We start from the raw sequence: 16789 nt of genomic DNA, 5'->3' as shown, positions 1-16789 counted from the left end.
CTTTCACTACAAGATGCAAACTCTTGGACACAAAGTCTAAGAGAAACACATCATGTCCCTTTGGCAGAGGCCCAGAGCCAGACACCCCTGCGTCCAGTCTAGGCAGTAAGCCCCTCCCTCTCGCATGGCTGGACCTGGTGGCTGGTGCTGGTCCGGGGACGACTACAGAGGCCTGAAGGGGCTGGTGGGGGTGGGGTGCGCAGCGCGCGCCTATTTGTGTGGCTTCTGGCACCTGCGGGATTGGCTCAGCTGGTGCTGCCGTCGGAGTGGGCGGAGCCAGCAGCCCGCCCCGCCCCACTCGGCACCCAGTCTCGGCCTTGAGCGGTAGAGCACACCTCGCAGCAGCCGGGCGCTCCCTGTAGACCACTGCGTTGGGGAGAGCTGCTGCGGAGCGGCTGTTTTTCCCTTCTCTAGGCTCCAGACGTCTCCACACTCCCTGCTCCCTTCAGGTCTCTCCTTTGTGTCGCAATTCTGCAGAAGGGCTAGCGATCCCGCCCCCTTTGCCCTGTACTGACTCGCTCCCACCCTAACCCTGTCCGCTTTTCCAGCTGTCTGCTGCCATTCCCAGAGCATCGCAGCCATGGGCATCCGAGGCATGCTGCGAGCCGCCGTGCTCCTGCTGCTCATCAGGACTTGGCTCGCAGAGAGCAACGGCCCCAGTCCCACCCCGAAATTCCACTTCGAGCTCTCCTCCAGCATGCCCGAAGTCATCCTGGATCTCTTCAACTGGTAAGCGGCCCAGGCTAGCTGAGCATGGAAGGGACAGGGACAAGCAGAAGGTTTTGGCCTCTTGGACTGGGTGCGGGCTGGGTGCAGGGGACTCAGACCCCGGCTTACCTAGGGGATGAAGTGGGTGTGGGGACAGCTGTGAAATGATACTCCAAGCTTCAACCCACCTGTTACTGCTGCGTGTCTACCATTAGCCCAAGCCTTGAGGCTAGGAGCACCCTCACCCCCGAGTCTACCTGATCATCCTCAAGGACTGAGGTCCCAGGCAGCTTTTCCCAGTTGTGTTCTCCGAAGCCCGTGGGACTGGGAGGTGTACATGGGCAATTCACAAAACAGACAGGAAAGACACCTGTTTGAGTAGACCTTTAGTCCATTTGCTGAGGCAGTGTGTGTGTGTGTGTGTGTGTGTGTGTGTGTGTGTGTGTGTGTGTGTGTGTGTTGTGTTGTGTGTTCCTTTATCAAATACAGCAGATTGAAATGATTAATTCTGTGAAATCAGTAGCTGTAAATGACATAACCTTCTGGCTTAAAAGAGGTAAGCTTTTGTGCTTACTCTTGTAAAAACATTTGAAGATTTCAGTTTTTCTCTGTGCTTAATTTAAAGTTTGTTTAGTTCTGTAAGTATCTGAAGAGGGGATAAGCTGTCATCCTTGACATGTAGATCACACACACACACACACACACACACACACACACACACACACAAAATGTGTATTTGCCATGGCTGCAGAGCTGGAGGGCTGGCACATGGGAAATTCTTTGGACAGAAACAGGCAGGAATGTATTTCTTTAATTTGGAAATAATTCATGCGCACACTTTGAAATGTTACAGAATTAAATTTTATGATTGAGGAAAATGAGGAATAATTTTAAGTGGCAAACTAGAAATAAACATGTATTCAGAAAGGGGGGGGTAAGCTGGGCAAGGTTCCAGCAGGCAGCCCTGCAGTGCTCTCAACCCAACATTCCAGACTGCGTCAGTGAACACATACAGAGGGTGGGGGGAGTGAAGGAGAGATGAGGGGACAGAGAAAGACACACAAAGAGAGAAAGACAGAGACAGAGATTGCAGGAACAATGCGTCAAAGATCCAAACAGTCACAGTAATAGTGATACCTGGGGCCTGTCGTCATTTAAAAGTCCTTTGGGGATTGAAAGTCTAGATCAATTCAATGAACATCTCAGAGACCTCTGGAAAAGCCAGCTCTATGCAGCTGAGCTGGCTTCACTTACATGTTCTCACCTAAGAAACCTCCAGGCTGAAAGCACATGTGTAGTGAGTGAGATGCTTGCTTCCAGAATGGATCTTTTCGAAGACAGCCCTAAATACCAGGAATATGAAATGGTTTAGTTCAATGAGGGCCATAAATCTCTGTTACATGAGCAAGATGTTTTCTCTCTCCCTGCCCCCACCACTCTCTTTCTGAGTCATATGTCATATGCCAATTCTCAAGCACAAAGTTCACATAAATGGGGGTAGAGGGACTCAGACCAGGTAGAAGAAGTGTGCCTTTGAGATAGAAAACATAAGCTCGGCTCAGGGGAGACACTTGCCAGTGGGAGCTGACTTCCTGGGGCAATGAGATACCCCTGGAAAGAGGATTATCAGCAATCAGCATCCAGGGGCACCTCAAGATATAGTTTCTCAGAGAATTAAAATGGTGTAGTTTTCTGAGGGTCTCATCTGCCCAGTTTCCCCCCTCTCCTATGGTGCGTTTTCCTCCCCACCCACTCACTATTCCTGCCTGGTAACAGGGATCTAGTCCTTGAGCCCCACCCTCTGGATTAAAGCTGTGAAGGGGGGGGAGGGGAAGGGGAAAAGAGTCTGCGTCACTGCTCTGCTTCTGGCTGACTCACTGTGAGCTGAAGGGGAAGAAGGGAGGGAGAGACCACAGACACATATGACTGGACATGTTTGCATATGTGATGGCTTTGGCAAACCAGCCACTGGCAAATGGGCCACAAGTCAACCAGCATTTACTCATGGATTCTCTGTTCCAGCAAAAATTGTGCAAATGAAGCTGTGGTTCAAAAGATTTTGGACAGGGTGCTATCAACATATGATGTCCGACTGAGACCAAATTTTGGAGGTAAGCCAAATCCAGACACCAGAGGCTTTTGTGTTAGATAGAACAGAGCCAGCTCCACCCTGTAAACTAACCAGGCTCTATAGGCCTCTGCCCCACAAATGCTACCTTCTTGAGTCTGCCAAGCCTTGCAATGGAGCAACCTCAGATTCCTAATCTCAGTTCTTCTGCTCTCTTCTTAGAATGTACCTCACATCTATGTACCAGCCTTCTATACCAGAGACTTTCTTTCCTTCCTTACTCCCTTTCAAAGGTGTTGCCACCCTTAAGTAATTCAGGGAATTTAGAATTGAGACCATGGTCTTCTCTGCCTCTGTCACCTAACTCACCTAGGCCTGGGACCCTTCTATAATACCCTGCTTTCCCAAGTCTTCAGCTCCTACCAAATTCAGTTCATCTAGCATACTGTACTACATGTGTTCTTCATAAAACTCAGATTGATGGCCACTAACAAAATCCCAACAGCACAAAGAGGAGAAGTAACAAGGAAACTGACACACACACACACACCTCCAAGAAGCTGATGGGCACTTTCTAGATTCTGCTTATCCTGGACCACACAAAGGGGACACCTCAGAAGCCCAAACCAATAGCAGACAAAAGAAAAAGTGCTTTAAATTAGGGTTAGTTAATTTTCAGCTCAAAGACAGCAGAAGGAGCTACAACACAGGACAGCTTACTATAGGATGGGACAGTGTCGAATGGGTAGTCACCACTAATGATTCATATTTGTGCTCATGTGTAACTGTCTTCTAAAAATACTGTGCCACCTTGAAAACCAAGGAGGTTTCCCTTGGCCCTAAATTTAAAGGGTGAGATTATTAGCTTGTGCATCCCTTTCCTCCACTACACAAGGGCAGAAGACAAAGGCAAGGGGCTCCGAGGTCAGTATGCATGGAAAACCAGGTTGGAAAAAGAAGAAGGCACATAATACCTTTATGCTACTGAGGCCACAGTGGTGGTACCTTTTCCATGCGGATCCTCAAGGGAAGGGGGAAAACAGAAATTCAGGTAGTAAAGCACAGTTAATACCCCTTACATGGTACTAGCTTTGAATCATTTGTGCCAAGCCCCAGAGGATGGCAGGGAAATTGATATTTATTTATTTGTTTGTTGCCTCTTTTTCACTCTGATGTTTGTCAGCAAAGGCCAAATAATAGTCATCTGCATGCAATGAGCATACACTCCCCACTGTTTCAGGCTCAGGCACCCTTCCTGCAGCATTGAGAACTAAAAGAAGGGAACAGAGACAAAAGTGCATCTCTGGGTTTTGGCCAGCACAGTTAGTCCATAGTAGGCTTGAGGCCCCTCTCCACCATCTTCATGTTACACCAAGTATTATGACCATACCAGGCTGGAGCATCTGATAAAATATGGGCCCCTACATTGATTTTGTCAAACAGATGGAAACAGTAGAGAGAGAAGACAAAGAGAACTTAACACAACCTGCCATTTACAGAAGGGAACACTATAGATTATAAGGCTAGGACTATTACATGGGAGAAATATGGTAGAAGACCCATTGATGAGACAGACAGGCTGGAGCACTCAGGGCTTAGGGAACCCAGGGCTCCCAGTATAGTCTCCCAATAGACAGAGTTCCCTCTATATTTAAGATGGAATATAGTTTTAGGAATTAATCTTCACACATAAGAATGGTCCCAACTCTCTCTCTCTCTCTCTCTCTCTCTCTCTCTCTCACACACACACACACACACACACACACACACACACACACACACACACACACGGGAGCATGTCACAGACATCCAACATTGTACAGTAAAGGAAGGCATAGGAAGGTTGTGTCCCTGTGCCAGATCATGGTTTGGCAAGGAGAATATACACTGCATTTCAGTACACACTTCCTCTTAAACTAAGAGCCCTTTGGCAGGCTTCTGTGATGTCTCTTTAGCTCCACAGCATTCCACATATGAGAAGACATCACTAGGTTGTTCTAAAGAAGCCTGACCTTGGCCGGGTGGTGGTGGCGCACGCCTTTAATCTCAGCACTCGGGAGGCAGAGGCAGGCGGATCTCTGTGAGTTCGAGGCCAGCCTGGGCTACCAAGTGAGTTCCAGGAAAGGCGCAAAGCTACACAGAGAGACCCTGTCTCGAAAAAAAAAAAAAAAAAGCCTGACCTTGGAGGAAGGGGCTAACAATCAGGTCTTGGAGAAAGGGGCTAGAATGTAGGCCTCTCTGGGGGCTTTCTGAGGCTTGTTGCCTACTACTATAGCTGCCATCTGCTAAAAGTATGGGGAGAGCAGCCTAAAAGGCAGCAGTCAAACACAATGTTTCTAGAAAGGTCTTTGCTGCAAGTTGATAAGAATAGTAAATTGTATTCCTCCATACTACCCAACAGCTTACTGTTTTCACAACAATGATCATATTTGAGTCTTGCCAATGGACACTGCAAATACATAGGTCTAAGGGGAAAATTTAGAAAGCAGAACATATCCAATTTCCTGTGGATAACAAACAAGGACTATACTTGTGAATTAAACAGAATGCTTCTAAGTAAGTTATTGGTTAAAGGAGAAAGTACAAAATATTTCAGTCAGGTGGTGGTGGCACACGCCTTTAATCCCAGCACTCGGGAGGCAGAGCCAGGTGGATCTCTCTGAGTTCGAGGCCAGCCTGGTCTCAGAGTGAGATCTAGGACAGGCACCAAAACTACACAGAGAAACCCTGTCTCGGAAAAAAAAAAATTATACACTTAGTCACACTTGCACATTAATCAAATCACCATCACACAGTATTCATTCACATGAACACATTCATGAATTCATTCACATAGACATACACAAGCATGACACACTCACTAAGATTCACACATTAAGACATACAAACATGACCTAAACTCATATATTACACATATACATATAAATGGCCATACATACACACACACATATACATATATATATATGAGCAAAATACTTGACCATGCACAAGCATACAGAAATCATCACAAAAATTTATTTTCCTTTTGTGTTGTCCTTATACCTTCCTTTCATCATAGCATGAGCCAGGCCTTGCTCTAAGCACTTGACCTTCATTAACTATGATAGCATTATTCCCATCTAATCCACAAGGAAGCTCAGGCTCAGAGAGGTTAGGTGACTTACTCAAGATCACACAACAAGCAAACATCAAAACTACTTTTAGCCTAGACAACTGGGTCCTAAGCATATACTTTTAACCTTTATCCAAATTTTCATGTGATTGTATCTTCCTATATTGTAGGTGCCCCTGTGCCTGTGTCAGTATCTATCTATGTGTCCAGTATTGAACAGATCTCAGAAATAAATATGGTAAGTCTATAGGTTATAAACATGGTGTTGGAGACAAGGGACAAGCATAGTCATAGGCCAACTCTAATTGTTCTGACCCGTGACAGAACTCACATGACAGTCCTCTGGAATAGAAGAAAATCAATTGAAGGCCATCACAGCATATCCAAACATTCAGTTACATGTAGATTAACAACTCAAAAGAAAATCTTTGGAGCTTTTAAAAGTTTTAATAGCATACTATCTTTGTACTGCAGGGTAGGTAAAGAGTTATTTCATAAGACACAAATTACAAATCATAAAAATAAATACTAGTATTTGATGTTGGCTATAGGCCAATCTGTATAGCCAAAACTTCTGAAACTTCAATTTTACAAAACAAAGCCACTGTGATGAGTGAAAAGGTAATTCAGAGTAGATGGAGATATTTGAAACACAGAGAGCTGGTATTCAAAATATATATAATGCCTGAGGATTGATAAGAATATCAAAAATGAATAGAACTGTACTTTTGTAAAGAAAACTAAGTAGTGGATGAACATATGAGAAAATGTTTGACCTTGTTTGTAATCAACAAAATGAACTCACAGTGAATGCCCACTATGTATGTACACATCAGATTGCCCAAAACAGGAGTCAGATGCTACCGATGTTGGTGAGGCGGAAGCACTGCTACCCCTCACCTGTTTTCAACTTTTACAGGGACACAAACGGCAATTTCACTTTGCCATCATTATTTCTTCATGGTTTAGGCATGTATGGTGCTTTTTTACATGATTATATACATTGTGTGTTCACATGTGAAAATATTCTCCAGGAATACAAGAGATCAAATTATAGTTACACACAGCAACTTTAATGGGCCTCACAAATACAATATTGAGGGAGTTAGGGGACAGGCTACAGACATACAGTTTGGTTCTGATTAGATAACATTCCAAAAAGAAGTCCAAATAAGCACTGTTTCTCAAAATACACATGAAGACAATGAAACTCTAACCTGAAGCATGGGAAATAGTGTCATTAAAAAACTTGAATAATGAATGTTTCCTGCTGGTTGTGGGAAATGTGCTCTAAAAAGGACACATTTTGGAACTTGAAAGTTATTGGTCATGTTCTGTTTCTTAACCTAGGTATTAATTATAGAAGCTTTATTTTGCTGTTCTTTCTTAAACATGTTTATATTTTATGCACCTGTCTGTATGATGTGTTTCATATAGTGGTGTGTACGTATAATACAGAAGACAGAGCGCTAGACAACCTGACAACTGTCATTTATCTCTCTCCAGGACTATACAATCACGATGTTTTTGCATCAGACCTGGAAAGACACACGCTTAGCATACTATGAGACCAACTTGAACCTGACTCTGGACTATCATATGCATGAGAAGCTGTGGGTCCCTGACTGCTACTTTGTGAATAGCAAAAATGCCTTTGTGCATGATGTAACTGTGGAGAATCGTGTGTTTCAGCTTCACCCAGATGGAACAGTGCGATATGGCATCCGGTGAGTTCATGTAAGAGTCTTGGGCTGTCCCAGCAAGCTTCTTTTTTTCCTACTGTGTATCCCACAATACATTAGAAGGAATATACAGAAGATATTCCTGTTTTCCAGATTTGCCTTGTGTGTACATACACTTTCGAAACTTTCCACAGGCATCCTAGCCTGCCCTGTCGCCCCACCTTGGCTTCTACTACTCCTGTCTACAGTGGTCTCTTTTTTCATGAGTTGAAACTTTGCACACTTTCACACATTTTCCAATCCCTGATGCAAATGTCTCCATCTTCAAGAAATCCTCAGAAATGCTCATGGCTAAATAATAGATTGGTAAAAAGCATGAGGTCCCACTTTAGTTTAGATGCTGTAGCCAATTTCTGCCCTTGCAGATGTGTCCTTTAATGGGAGGTTGTATTAAGGAATCTGAGCACACTGGGAACAGTGTTACTTTATTTTGTGAACAATAAGGAAAGGAATTTACAATGTCACCTACCATTTGTGAAAGAAAATACTGTTTTCACTAATTTTTATGTATTGTCATATAGATTTTTTAAAAAGAAATCTTGATTCCCTGGACCAAAAGACCTCTTCCTCCATTTTTCCTTGTGTGTGCCATGAGGCAGGGAGACTGATGAATGCTGAAGCCTTTGCAGTAAAGAAGGTGCTCCACCTCTCCCCACTTCCATATGTTTGCACTGTGCAGGGTGTTAGAAGAAATGGGTGAGCTAGCTCTATAAGAGGACTAGGGTGGGGTTTCTGAGCCCCTGCTCTCTCTCCACACAGAACACATGCATATTGGTAGTCTCCACTGATCTATTTGCAATAGAGCAATCTCCAAAGCTGACTTCACAGTTTCAGCTGAAACAGATTGTCAGTGAAGGCAAGCTGAAAGGTCATCTTGGTGGTAGCTACCATGGTTTGACAGGTTGTTACAGGTCTAATAATTGGGTTTCTCTTACTCTGAAGTGCTCTCTTCCCATTCCTTCCTTCTTCCTCCATCCACATCCCCATGGAGTCATTGAATACCAATGCTTACCTGAAACTGAACAATAATCACTCTTTTTTAAAGTAAAGGAGGCATTGGCTGATGAATATACTTGGGAAATTCATTTTTTTTAGAAAATGGAAGTACACACATATATGCATACTACCCACTGCCCCAGCCAGTGGGGTGTCAACGGGGGCGACCCACCTGCGGGAGAGAATGAAAGGGACGGGGGAGATGAGAGAAGACAGCAAGACAGTGTTCTGATCAAGCTGCAAATTTTATTCTCCTCAGCAAGGCTTATATAGCATGGGAGGGGGAGGGGGCAGGAAGGAGGGAAGGGGTGCACGATGTGCCTTATGTGCAGGTGAAGGACTACATGCAAGTTGTGAGGCTGCTAGGTGGTAAGGTCACTGGTCAGGGCCCATTGTTCTGTTGGTATGCTACCTGACCTGCCTGACCTGTTCTTTATCTTTGGGGGCATCTGGTTTAGGGCAGGGGCTTGTTCTCTGGCCTAGCTAGTACTTTCCCATGGTCCATGTTTGGTCCCTGACAACCCACTACACAATCCCAATGCTTATCTGAAACTGATCAATAATCACTCTTGTTTAAAGTAAAAGAGGCATTGACTGATGATGAATAATACTTGGGAAATTCATTTTATTTAAAAAGAGGGAAGTACATACACACATACATACTAACCACTACCAGTCCCCAAAATGAAATTCCTACAAGGATTGACAGGGACTAAGCTAAGTTAGCAGATGGAAAGGGAAGAAAAAGAAATGGGACAGATATGCAACAGCAAAGAGCTTTTTTCATTACATCATATTCAAATCCAAGTCACCTCCCTGGCTCTTCCAAGGCCATTTTATTAGATTCCTCTCCTGGGTGCACAGCATAGCAACTTGATGCCTCTTTTGGCTCTAACTACTGTCAGCACTGTCTGGGCCCTCCATGGATAGGCATTTTGTGCCCACTGACTTCTTTCTAGCTCTCGGTGCCACATAGGCCCTCACCACTGACAGGAATGTAGATATGGTCAGAGGCGGGCCTGGGTCACTGCCCACATGTATATTTGCACACCACATGCCTGCCTTCCCCAGTGGCTCTGCAGCCTCAGCACATTACACATAGCATACAATGTTCTCTCAACAGCCTTGCTGATACTTTAACAAGCACAAGTCTTTCTGTCTCTGTATTGTTTCCTCAAGGGCCCTTCCCATGCTGATGTTCTGTGGTTTTTCTGACATATATCTGCTCTTTGTTTTAGCTTTGCAAAATCTTTTAATTCCTTGTCAAATTCCAATTTTCTCTCTCTTTCTCTCCCTTCCCCCAATTCCATACACATGGGTCAGTCCTCCACCTAACTCTTGCCTCTCCACTCTGCAGAATCCTTAGGAATAAACTTGAATCATTTTCCCTCCCTTTTTGTTTTCTTTGTCAGGCTTACCACAACAGCAGCCTGTTCCCTGGATCTGCAAAAGTTCCCTATGGACAAGCAAGCTTGCAAGCTGGAGGTGGAGAGCTGTACGTATTTCTCCTGTGGACCCTTCATCCCTGAGTGGAGCTGCTATAGTCAGGAAAGCACAAGTAGACTTGAAACTGAGAGAAATAGCACAGCTCCTCTGCTCTCTACTCCCATATCTCTTCCCAAACATGTGCGCAAGCAGTAGATAAATGAAAGATGAATGATGGCTACACAATAAACTGACCAATAGCTATATATATGGCATCTGGGAGTAGGTGGCCTTTGTGGTGTAGGTAATTCAACTGAAAAACTATACATACTCATGGCTCATGGGTAAAAGTTCATAGCATCTTTTTGCTACTCATTCCTTCCTGCCTAAAAACCTTCAAAATGGGAGTCCTGTCTTTGCAAATATTCAGAATCCCCATGCTCAGACTCAGAAAACCACAAAGTATCCCCCCAAATTCTAAGTGCCAACCATGCTTTGGTTTTCACAGACTTCTTCGAGTAAAATCTGCCTAGATTAACTCTTTGTTTCACCTCCTAGATGGCTATACCATCGAAGACATTGTGTTATCCTGGGAAGATGAGAATGCCATCCACATTACTGATGAGCTGCACATCCCTCGGTTTACCTACCTGGGGAGGACAATTACTAGCAAGGAGGTGTATTTCTACACAGGTCGGCCAGACCCACTCTTTTTCTGCTGTTTCTTGTCCCTTTTACACCACTACACAGTCTTGGGGGCATCTGCCTTTGATCCTTGTAGTTGCCTCCCTCCTTTCCCATTTTTTGGATCTGAACACATCTTTCTCCCCTATTGATAAAGCCCTGGTGGCTAATGGCTAACCCTTACAGATGGAGAATAAGTGTGGAGGCTTGGGCAGGTTGACAACACTCTACAACTGGAAATGATTCTTGCTCTTCACAGGGCTGGCCTCTCACCTTCCATCTGTTTGCAGACTAAAATTGTCTCATGTGGAATGAGTGAGGCAGGAGAGGGGTTAGAGCTGACTTGATGTGTCACATGGGCCTGACATCACTGTGTGTTCTTACAGGCTCCTACATGCGCCTGATAGTGAAGTTCCAGGTTCAAAGAGAAGTCCGCAGTTACCTTGTGCAGGTCTATTGGCCCACAGTCCTCACCACTATTCTCTCCTGGATATCATTTTGGATGAACTATGATTCCTCTGCTGCCAGGGTGACAATTGGTAAGTCTTATCTATCACCTCTCAGGAAGAAACTTGAGTTATTTTGCTTAGAAAAAAAGTACAGGCAAAACTGGGAAGACCTTAAACTTCTGCTCTAAGTTTGGGGAAGGCAAGAAATGTTTTAAGCAAGGATCAGCCTAGGATATTGGGCTTCTTGGTTTGTTTTTGCCTTCTGTAGGGCAAATTGCTCTATCTTTTCCTTTAGGGGCACAAATACAGCTAGATGTTTGATATTTTAGGGTTTAGAAAACCTCTTCAGATACTAAAAGAAGAAGTATATGGAACTGGAGATCTAAAGTATTTAAACCATGACAAGGAATTTGAGTTCGATCCAGAACAAGCAACCTGGTGAAGCATAGGGAGAAGGAACTAGGAGAGGACATGGGAAAAGCCTCTACCCCAGAGGTGGCCTCTGATCACCTCCTTTGGGGTATAGACTTGCTAAAACCTGCAGCTATCAAGGGAGACTAAACCTATACTGTGTTGTCCATAGGCCTAACTTCTATTCTTGTCCTGACCACCATCGACTCACATATGCGAGATAAACTCCCCCATATTTCCTGTATCAAAGCCATTGACATCTACATCCTTGTGTGCCTGTTCTTCGTGTTCCTGTCCCTGCTGGAGTATGTCTACATCAACTACCTTTTCTTCAGCCAAGGACCTCAGCACAATCGCAAGAGGTGCAAGAAACCCAGGAGAGTTGTTGCCCGATACCGCTACCAAGAAGTGGTAGTGGGAAATGTGCAGGTTTGACATTTTGACTGACAGCCAGCTTTCCCTGAGCACCTCCTCAGCCTAGGCTTAGCACTTGACCCTTTTACATTTCATAGTTGCTGTAATCCTCATACATTACTTGTATATGACAGGCATGCCCACACTCGTTCATTGATGATCATTATTTGATATCATGAAACAAGAGAAGTCAGAACTTGATTTCTCTAGATCTTTGAGCCAAATTTGCTCCATTTTATGGGCTTCTAGAGTAAGTGATAAAGCCAGAAGGAAAGGTGAGACCCAGGGAGACAGACACCAGAGAAGTTGGCCTTCAAACTTTTCCTTCCCTGGCACTTCAGATACCTGAAAACATACTGGGCCTTTTGCTTTGGGATATACATGAATGCCCAGCAACACCACTCCTTTGCAGAAAGCCCAGCCTCACCCTACCTGAGAAGCCTACATATAGCACATGGTACTTCTGAGGTTACAACTGCCCCCAAGAGAGACAGTTACTTTGCTGCAGCTATGACATTCTCTGCATACTAAAACAACTTCCTGGTCCAGTTTCTCAACCCCTATGAGCACATCAGAGAGCCCAACAGGTTATCAAAGACATCAACAGCAGCATTGAAAGCACTAAGCAGGAAAGTTCCCTCCTTTTTCTCTTCCCTCATTCATACCCACTAATTGATATGAAACTGATCAGCTTATCCATTATCTCCTCCAAGGATGGCCTGATTAATGTGGAAGACAGAGTGGAAGACAGAGCTGATCCTCTTCCTGACAGCCCCATGCAGGCTCATCTGGCAAGTCCGGAAAGTCTTGTGTCCTTGGTGCTCACTTCAGAACAGGCCCAACTGGCTACCTCGGAAAGCCTCAGCCCACTCTCTTCCACTCCAAGCCAGGCCCAATTGGCCACTGGAGAAAGCCTGAGTGATCTGCCCTCCACCTCTGAGCAAACAGTGCATGACTGTACCATTCACTTTCATGGCTTCCTCACTAATGACAGTATTATCCCCATCAAAATCCACAACCATTCTGAGGCCCATGGTGATGGAGACTCTGAAGAGAGCCTAAGCTCTGAAAGCCATGGCCATGACAGCAGCACCAGTGGAAGGCTCATGTTCCACAGTGGCCAGAGGTGTGTGCAAGAAGCAAGTTGGGACCTTGATAAGATTGAGAGCTTACAGGATGACATCAGTATCAAGAGCAGCTGGCTTGGCCTTGATGAACTATGCAAGGGGGATGCTGACAGTATCTGGAGCCTTACTGATGAGGAGCTCATGGCCTGTGACCGAGAGAAGGACCATAGCTCAGAGTCTGGGGAGAGTTTCCCCTCAATCCCTGGGTGCTCATTCAATGAAGGGTTCTCTTTCCAGATCTTTAACCCTGACCGGGTCCCTAAGGTTGATAGGTGGTCCCGTTTCCTCTTCCCTCTTTCCTTTGGGTTGTTCAATGTGGTTTACTGGTTGTACCACATCTATTAGTTTTCCATACCCTACAGCAGCAGAGATACTATGGTGTGTTTCCTTCATAGTTCCTTAGGTTTTTCTTTTCCATCTTCTCTTTGTTCATTTTATTTGGTAGTTGTTAGGGCAATCAAATCTGTTGTGCCCTTTTCTTTATTATGAAGTGGAGATGGAGAGAACATGTAGCCAGAGAGTAAGGGATTGAGGAAGACATGAAGATAAATTGCACATTATTTTCCTCCTGCTAGAAGACTCTTGCCTTTCAAACACTTTGAACAGTCCATCAGTCTAGAAACTCCTTCAGAAGTGTTGAAAGGACAGAGAAGAGCCAGGCTGAGGAATGAGGAGAATCTGAGCCTGGTTCACAAGCATTCCTGGGAGCTTTCCTTTTAGTCCCCTCAAGGTGTTGAAATTACTTTTGCATCACTTTTTTTTCTTCCTCCTGGGTGTCATGCACCTTGTCCACCTGCTAAAAAGGGCTTTGGGAGAAGTCAAGCTAAGTTGGCCTTGGGTATGCAGAGGTGCTAGGCATGGCTTGGATATTCTGACAAAAGGAAAGTTGGGAAACATTTATAAGTGCCTTGTACTTTGAGTGTGAAGTTGTGATTGAGAGGGGAAGGTAGAAGGGACTGCAAAGAGATATAGCTGGGTAAGTGAGAATGCATGCTTCCAGCAGGGGTATGTAAGACAAGGGGGTGATATCAGGCTGGAGTTTGTACATGTTCAGATGTTCCATTTAAAGTTATTAGACCTTTTCTTGCCTATATTTCTGCTTCACATTGCCTGACAGTAGGAATTCAGTACTTCTCTTCAGTTAGAAGTTAGCTTTCTACAATTGCTGAGTTGATTACTAGTTACAGTAGAAGCACTTGGTGAGTAAGCACTAGTTGAGAAAGTTCAGAGTTGCTATTTTGCCATCAGCCAATAGCATATGGACAATTACTGTGAATCTATATACTAATCCTTTCTGTTTGTCTAGTGCATATTAAGTGCCAACGAGCTCCCTGACCCATCACATCGTTGGATCCTCACAGGAGCCCTGTGAGCCAGGGAAGACAAAGCACCTTGTCCTCAGTGTTCCAAGGAAAAAGTGGAGCTTGTGTGCCATGCTTATGGATGCTTGTTCTTTCTCCTTATCTACCTAACTCTCAACTGATGCACTCCCCTATTGCCCCCCTTTTGCTCAAAGAAACATCCCTACAGAATCTACCTGTCGGGCTACTAAGCAAGAGGCTACTGAGCAGCCACTGAACATGAACTGAGCAGGTGGAGAATATGGCCCTGTCCACTCAACAGGGCTCCTGATGACAGTAGGATGAGCCTGTATGCCAACCTGACAGGAAGCACCAGCTCATTGATGGAAGTCATGAGAGAGCTTTCCAAGCATTCAGTCTATGTTCCCCCTTTATAAACAGCCTCTCCTTCAGCCCTGTACCCATACACAGCCCACCCACATCCTTAACTATACTTCTGTGTTTATATATTTCTGTGTATCCCTGGGGATGAGTGTGCATGCATACAAGTAGATCTATGTGCCATACAACCATTTGAGAAGCTGAATAGCACTGCAGTAGTGTAAATCTATGTTAGTATGTATGAATGCATATCTGTACTGTGTGGATGAATAATTTAAATGTATACATCTCTATGACAGTGTCAGTGTACATGTGTACTTATATTAACACAGGTGAATGTATTCTGTGTACATTTCTAGAAAGTATATGTCTATATGCCTCTGTTTATCAAATTTAGTTGGTGTAAAAGAACATACATCAAAAACCCTATGTATTCCCTGTTGGAGGTTCTTGTAGACTCTAGTGACCTGTTTTGACACAGTGGGGAGAGTCTTGTTTAGCTGGACTGACTGTTTCTTTCTAGTTCTAGGGAGCCAACAAGTAGGGTCTATTGGTCTCCATCAACTCCTCATTCTTCCTCCACCCATCTCTGCTGTGTCCTGGGTAGAAGACCCAGAGGAAGTGAACATAGTCCTAAGAAGCGGTAATGTTAGTGCCTTGGGGATAGAGAGTAATTGGTCCATGGGATAAACTTGGAGTGCTGAGCATTTGGCTTGATGCTGAAAGGTACCAAAAGATGAACTGGGAATAGAAATAAGGTGTGGACAATGGGGTAGGTATTCAGAGACTTGGAGAAAAGGTTATTCATAATTTTAAAATTCATTTCATTACCCTATTCACTATGTGAGCCTGACACAGATGAGGATTGCTTGCAGCTACAGACAAGCATGCAGTGAAAGGATGTGCCTAGAATGTTGGGTGCCAACAGCTACATTCTAAGAACCAAAGGTGCCTGAGATGTCTGGGGACAAGGACTGTGGTGGTGGGCCTATGGGAGAAGTATATTTGTAGCTCATCCTAGGACAGTTGTTGGCTGTTTGAATAGGCCCCAAATTCTCTACCTTGAATTTGAAATTTGAACATTTCTGACTTTAGCTCAATTCAAGGAAAGATTCAGAGAAGTGAAAGTGGAAAGAAGCCCAGGTACTGACTAGATGGTCCCAGTGTATTGCCCCTTCTCTTCTCCACACGTAGATGAAGTTCCAGACTCACACACAGCCACACACACCCATGCCATCACACATGCATACATACACATCAGGAGTACCCACATTTCTAGTTACACTCACAGGCATAGCCAGACATACACACTCACAAATAGAGATGCATATACTCACACATACTTTTAAGACAACTCAAAACAAGGACATTACTACCAAAATGTCTAAGATTGCCTCTTTTGTTTTCAGAAGCCAGCACAAAGAGGTCCAGATTAAAGGGAGAACAGAGAGCTCTCATCTGGAATCTGAACATTCATTGGCTGTGTTCTTGGATTTGGAGCCCTACAATCTTGAAGTGTTGAACACATCATTGGAGTAAAGTTGCAAAGAGGAATTGGAGTAGTGGGAACAAAGGGGCAGCAGGGGAAGGGCAGAGAGCCCAGTTGTAAATATCCACATAGCTAGATATATCATACCCTTAAAAGACTATTTTGCCCTAATGCGCTACAACGAAAGCAGTTAAATTCTATTGTGATTCATATTCTGTGAGATTAAGTGTCAAAGTGCTGTGGAGATTTGGCAATGACAACTTTTCAGGAACTTGAATCTTCTGGTTTTCCCATGTCTGTGGCATCTCTTAAAAGTTTCCAGATCTCCCCTTGTGTTCTGTGTGTGGTCTATTGTCCATTGTCAAGCCTGATTCTAGCTGTTCCTAGTCCCCCTCCCATGCAGGCATACCCTCTCTATCTGGCTGCCTATGTTTCTTTCCTAATGTCCCCCAACACCAAGCAGTTGCTAAAGTGCAGAGGAC

General features: G+C 44.4%; 1 protein-coding gene across 2 annotated transcripts; it reads left to right on the top strand.

Moving 5' to 3' along the window:
* The first annotated feature begins 334 nt into the window (after window positions 1-334).
* Gabrq (gamma-aminobutyric acid type A receptor subunit theta) lies at window positions 335-15247 on the top strand. 2 transcript variants are annotated; one of them, XM_042269016.2, is made up of 11 exons: window positions 337-449; window positions 549-729; window positions 2731-2819; window positions 6059-6126; window positions 7395-7615; window positions 10039-10121; window positions 10610-10744; window positions 11122-11274; window positions 11768-12024; window positions 12723-13135; window positions 14443-15247. In XM_042269016.2, exons 2-11 carry the CDS (start codon window positions 581-583, stop codon window positions 14450-14452), a joined length of 1578 nt encoding a protein of 525 aa, XP_042124950.1. In that variant the 5' UTR covers window positions 337-449; window positions 549-580; the 3' UTR covers window positions 14453-15247. The 2 variants fall into 2 exon arrangements, with proteins under 2 accessions (XP_006991928.1, XP_042124950.1); XM_006991866.4 differs by lacking the exon at window positions 14443-15247 and having other exon boundaries at window positions 335-449; window positions 12723-13610.
* The last annotated feature ends 1542 nt before the right edge of the window (window positions 15248-16789 follow it).

The sequence above is a fragment of the Peromyscus maniculatus genome, chromosome X, assembly GCF_049852395.1.
Source record: "Peromyscus maniculatus bairdii isolate BWxNUB_F1_BW_parent chromosome X, HU_Pman_BW_mat_3.1, whole genome shotgun sequence".
Classification (NCBI taxonomy): Eukaryota; Metazoa; Chordata; class Mammalia; order Rodentia; family Cricetidae; genus Peromyscus; species Peromyscus maniculatus.
The sequence above is the reverse complement of the archived record's forward strand: the minus strand, read 5'-3'. Positions and strand labels throughout refer to the sequence as shown.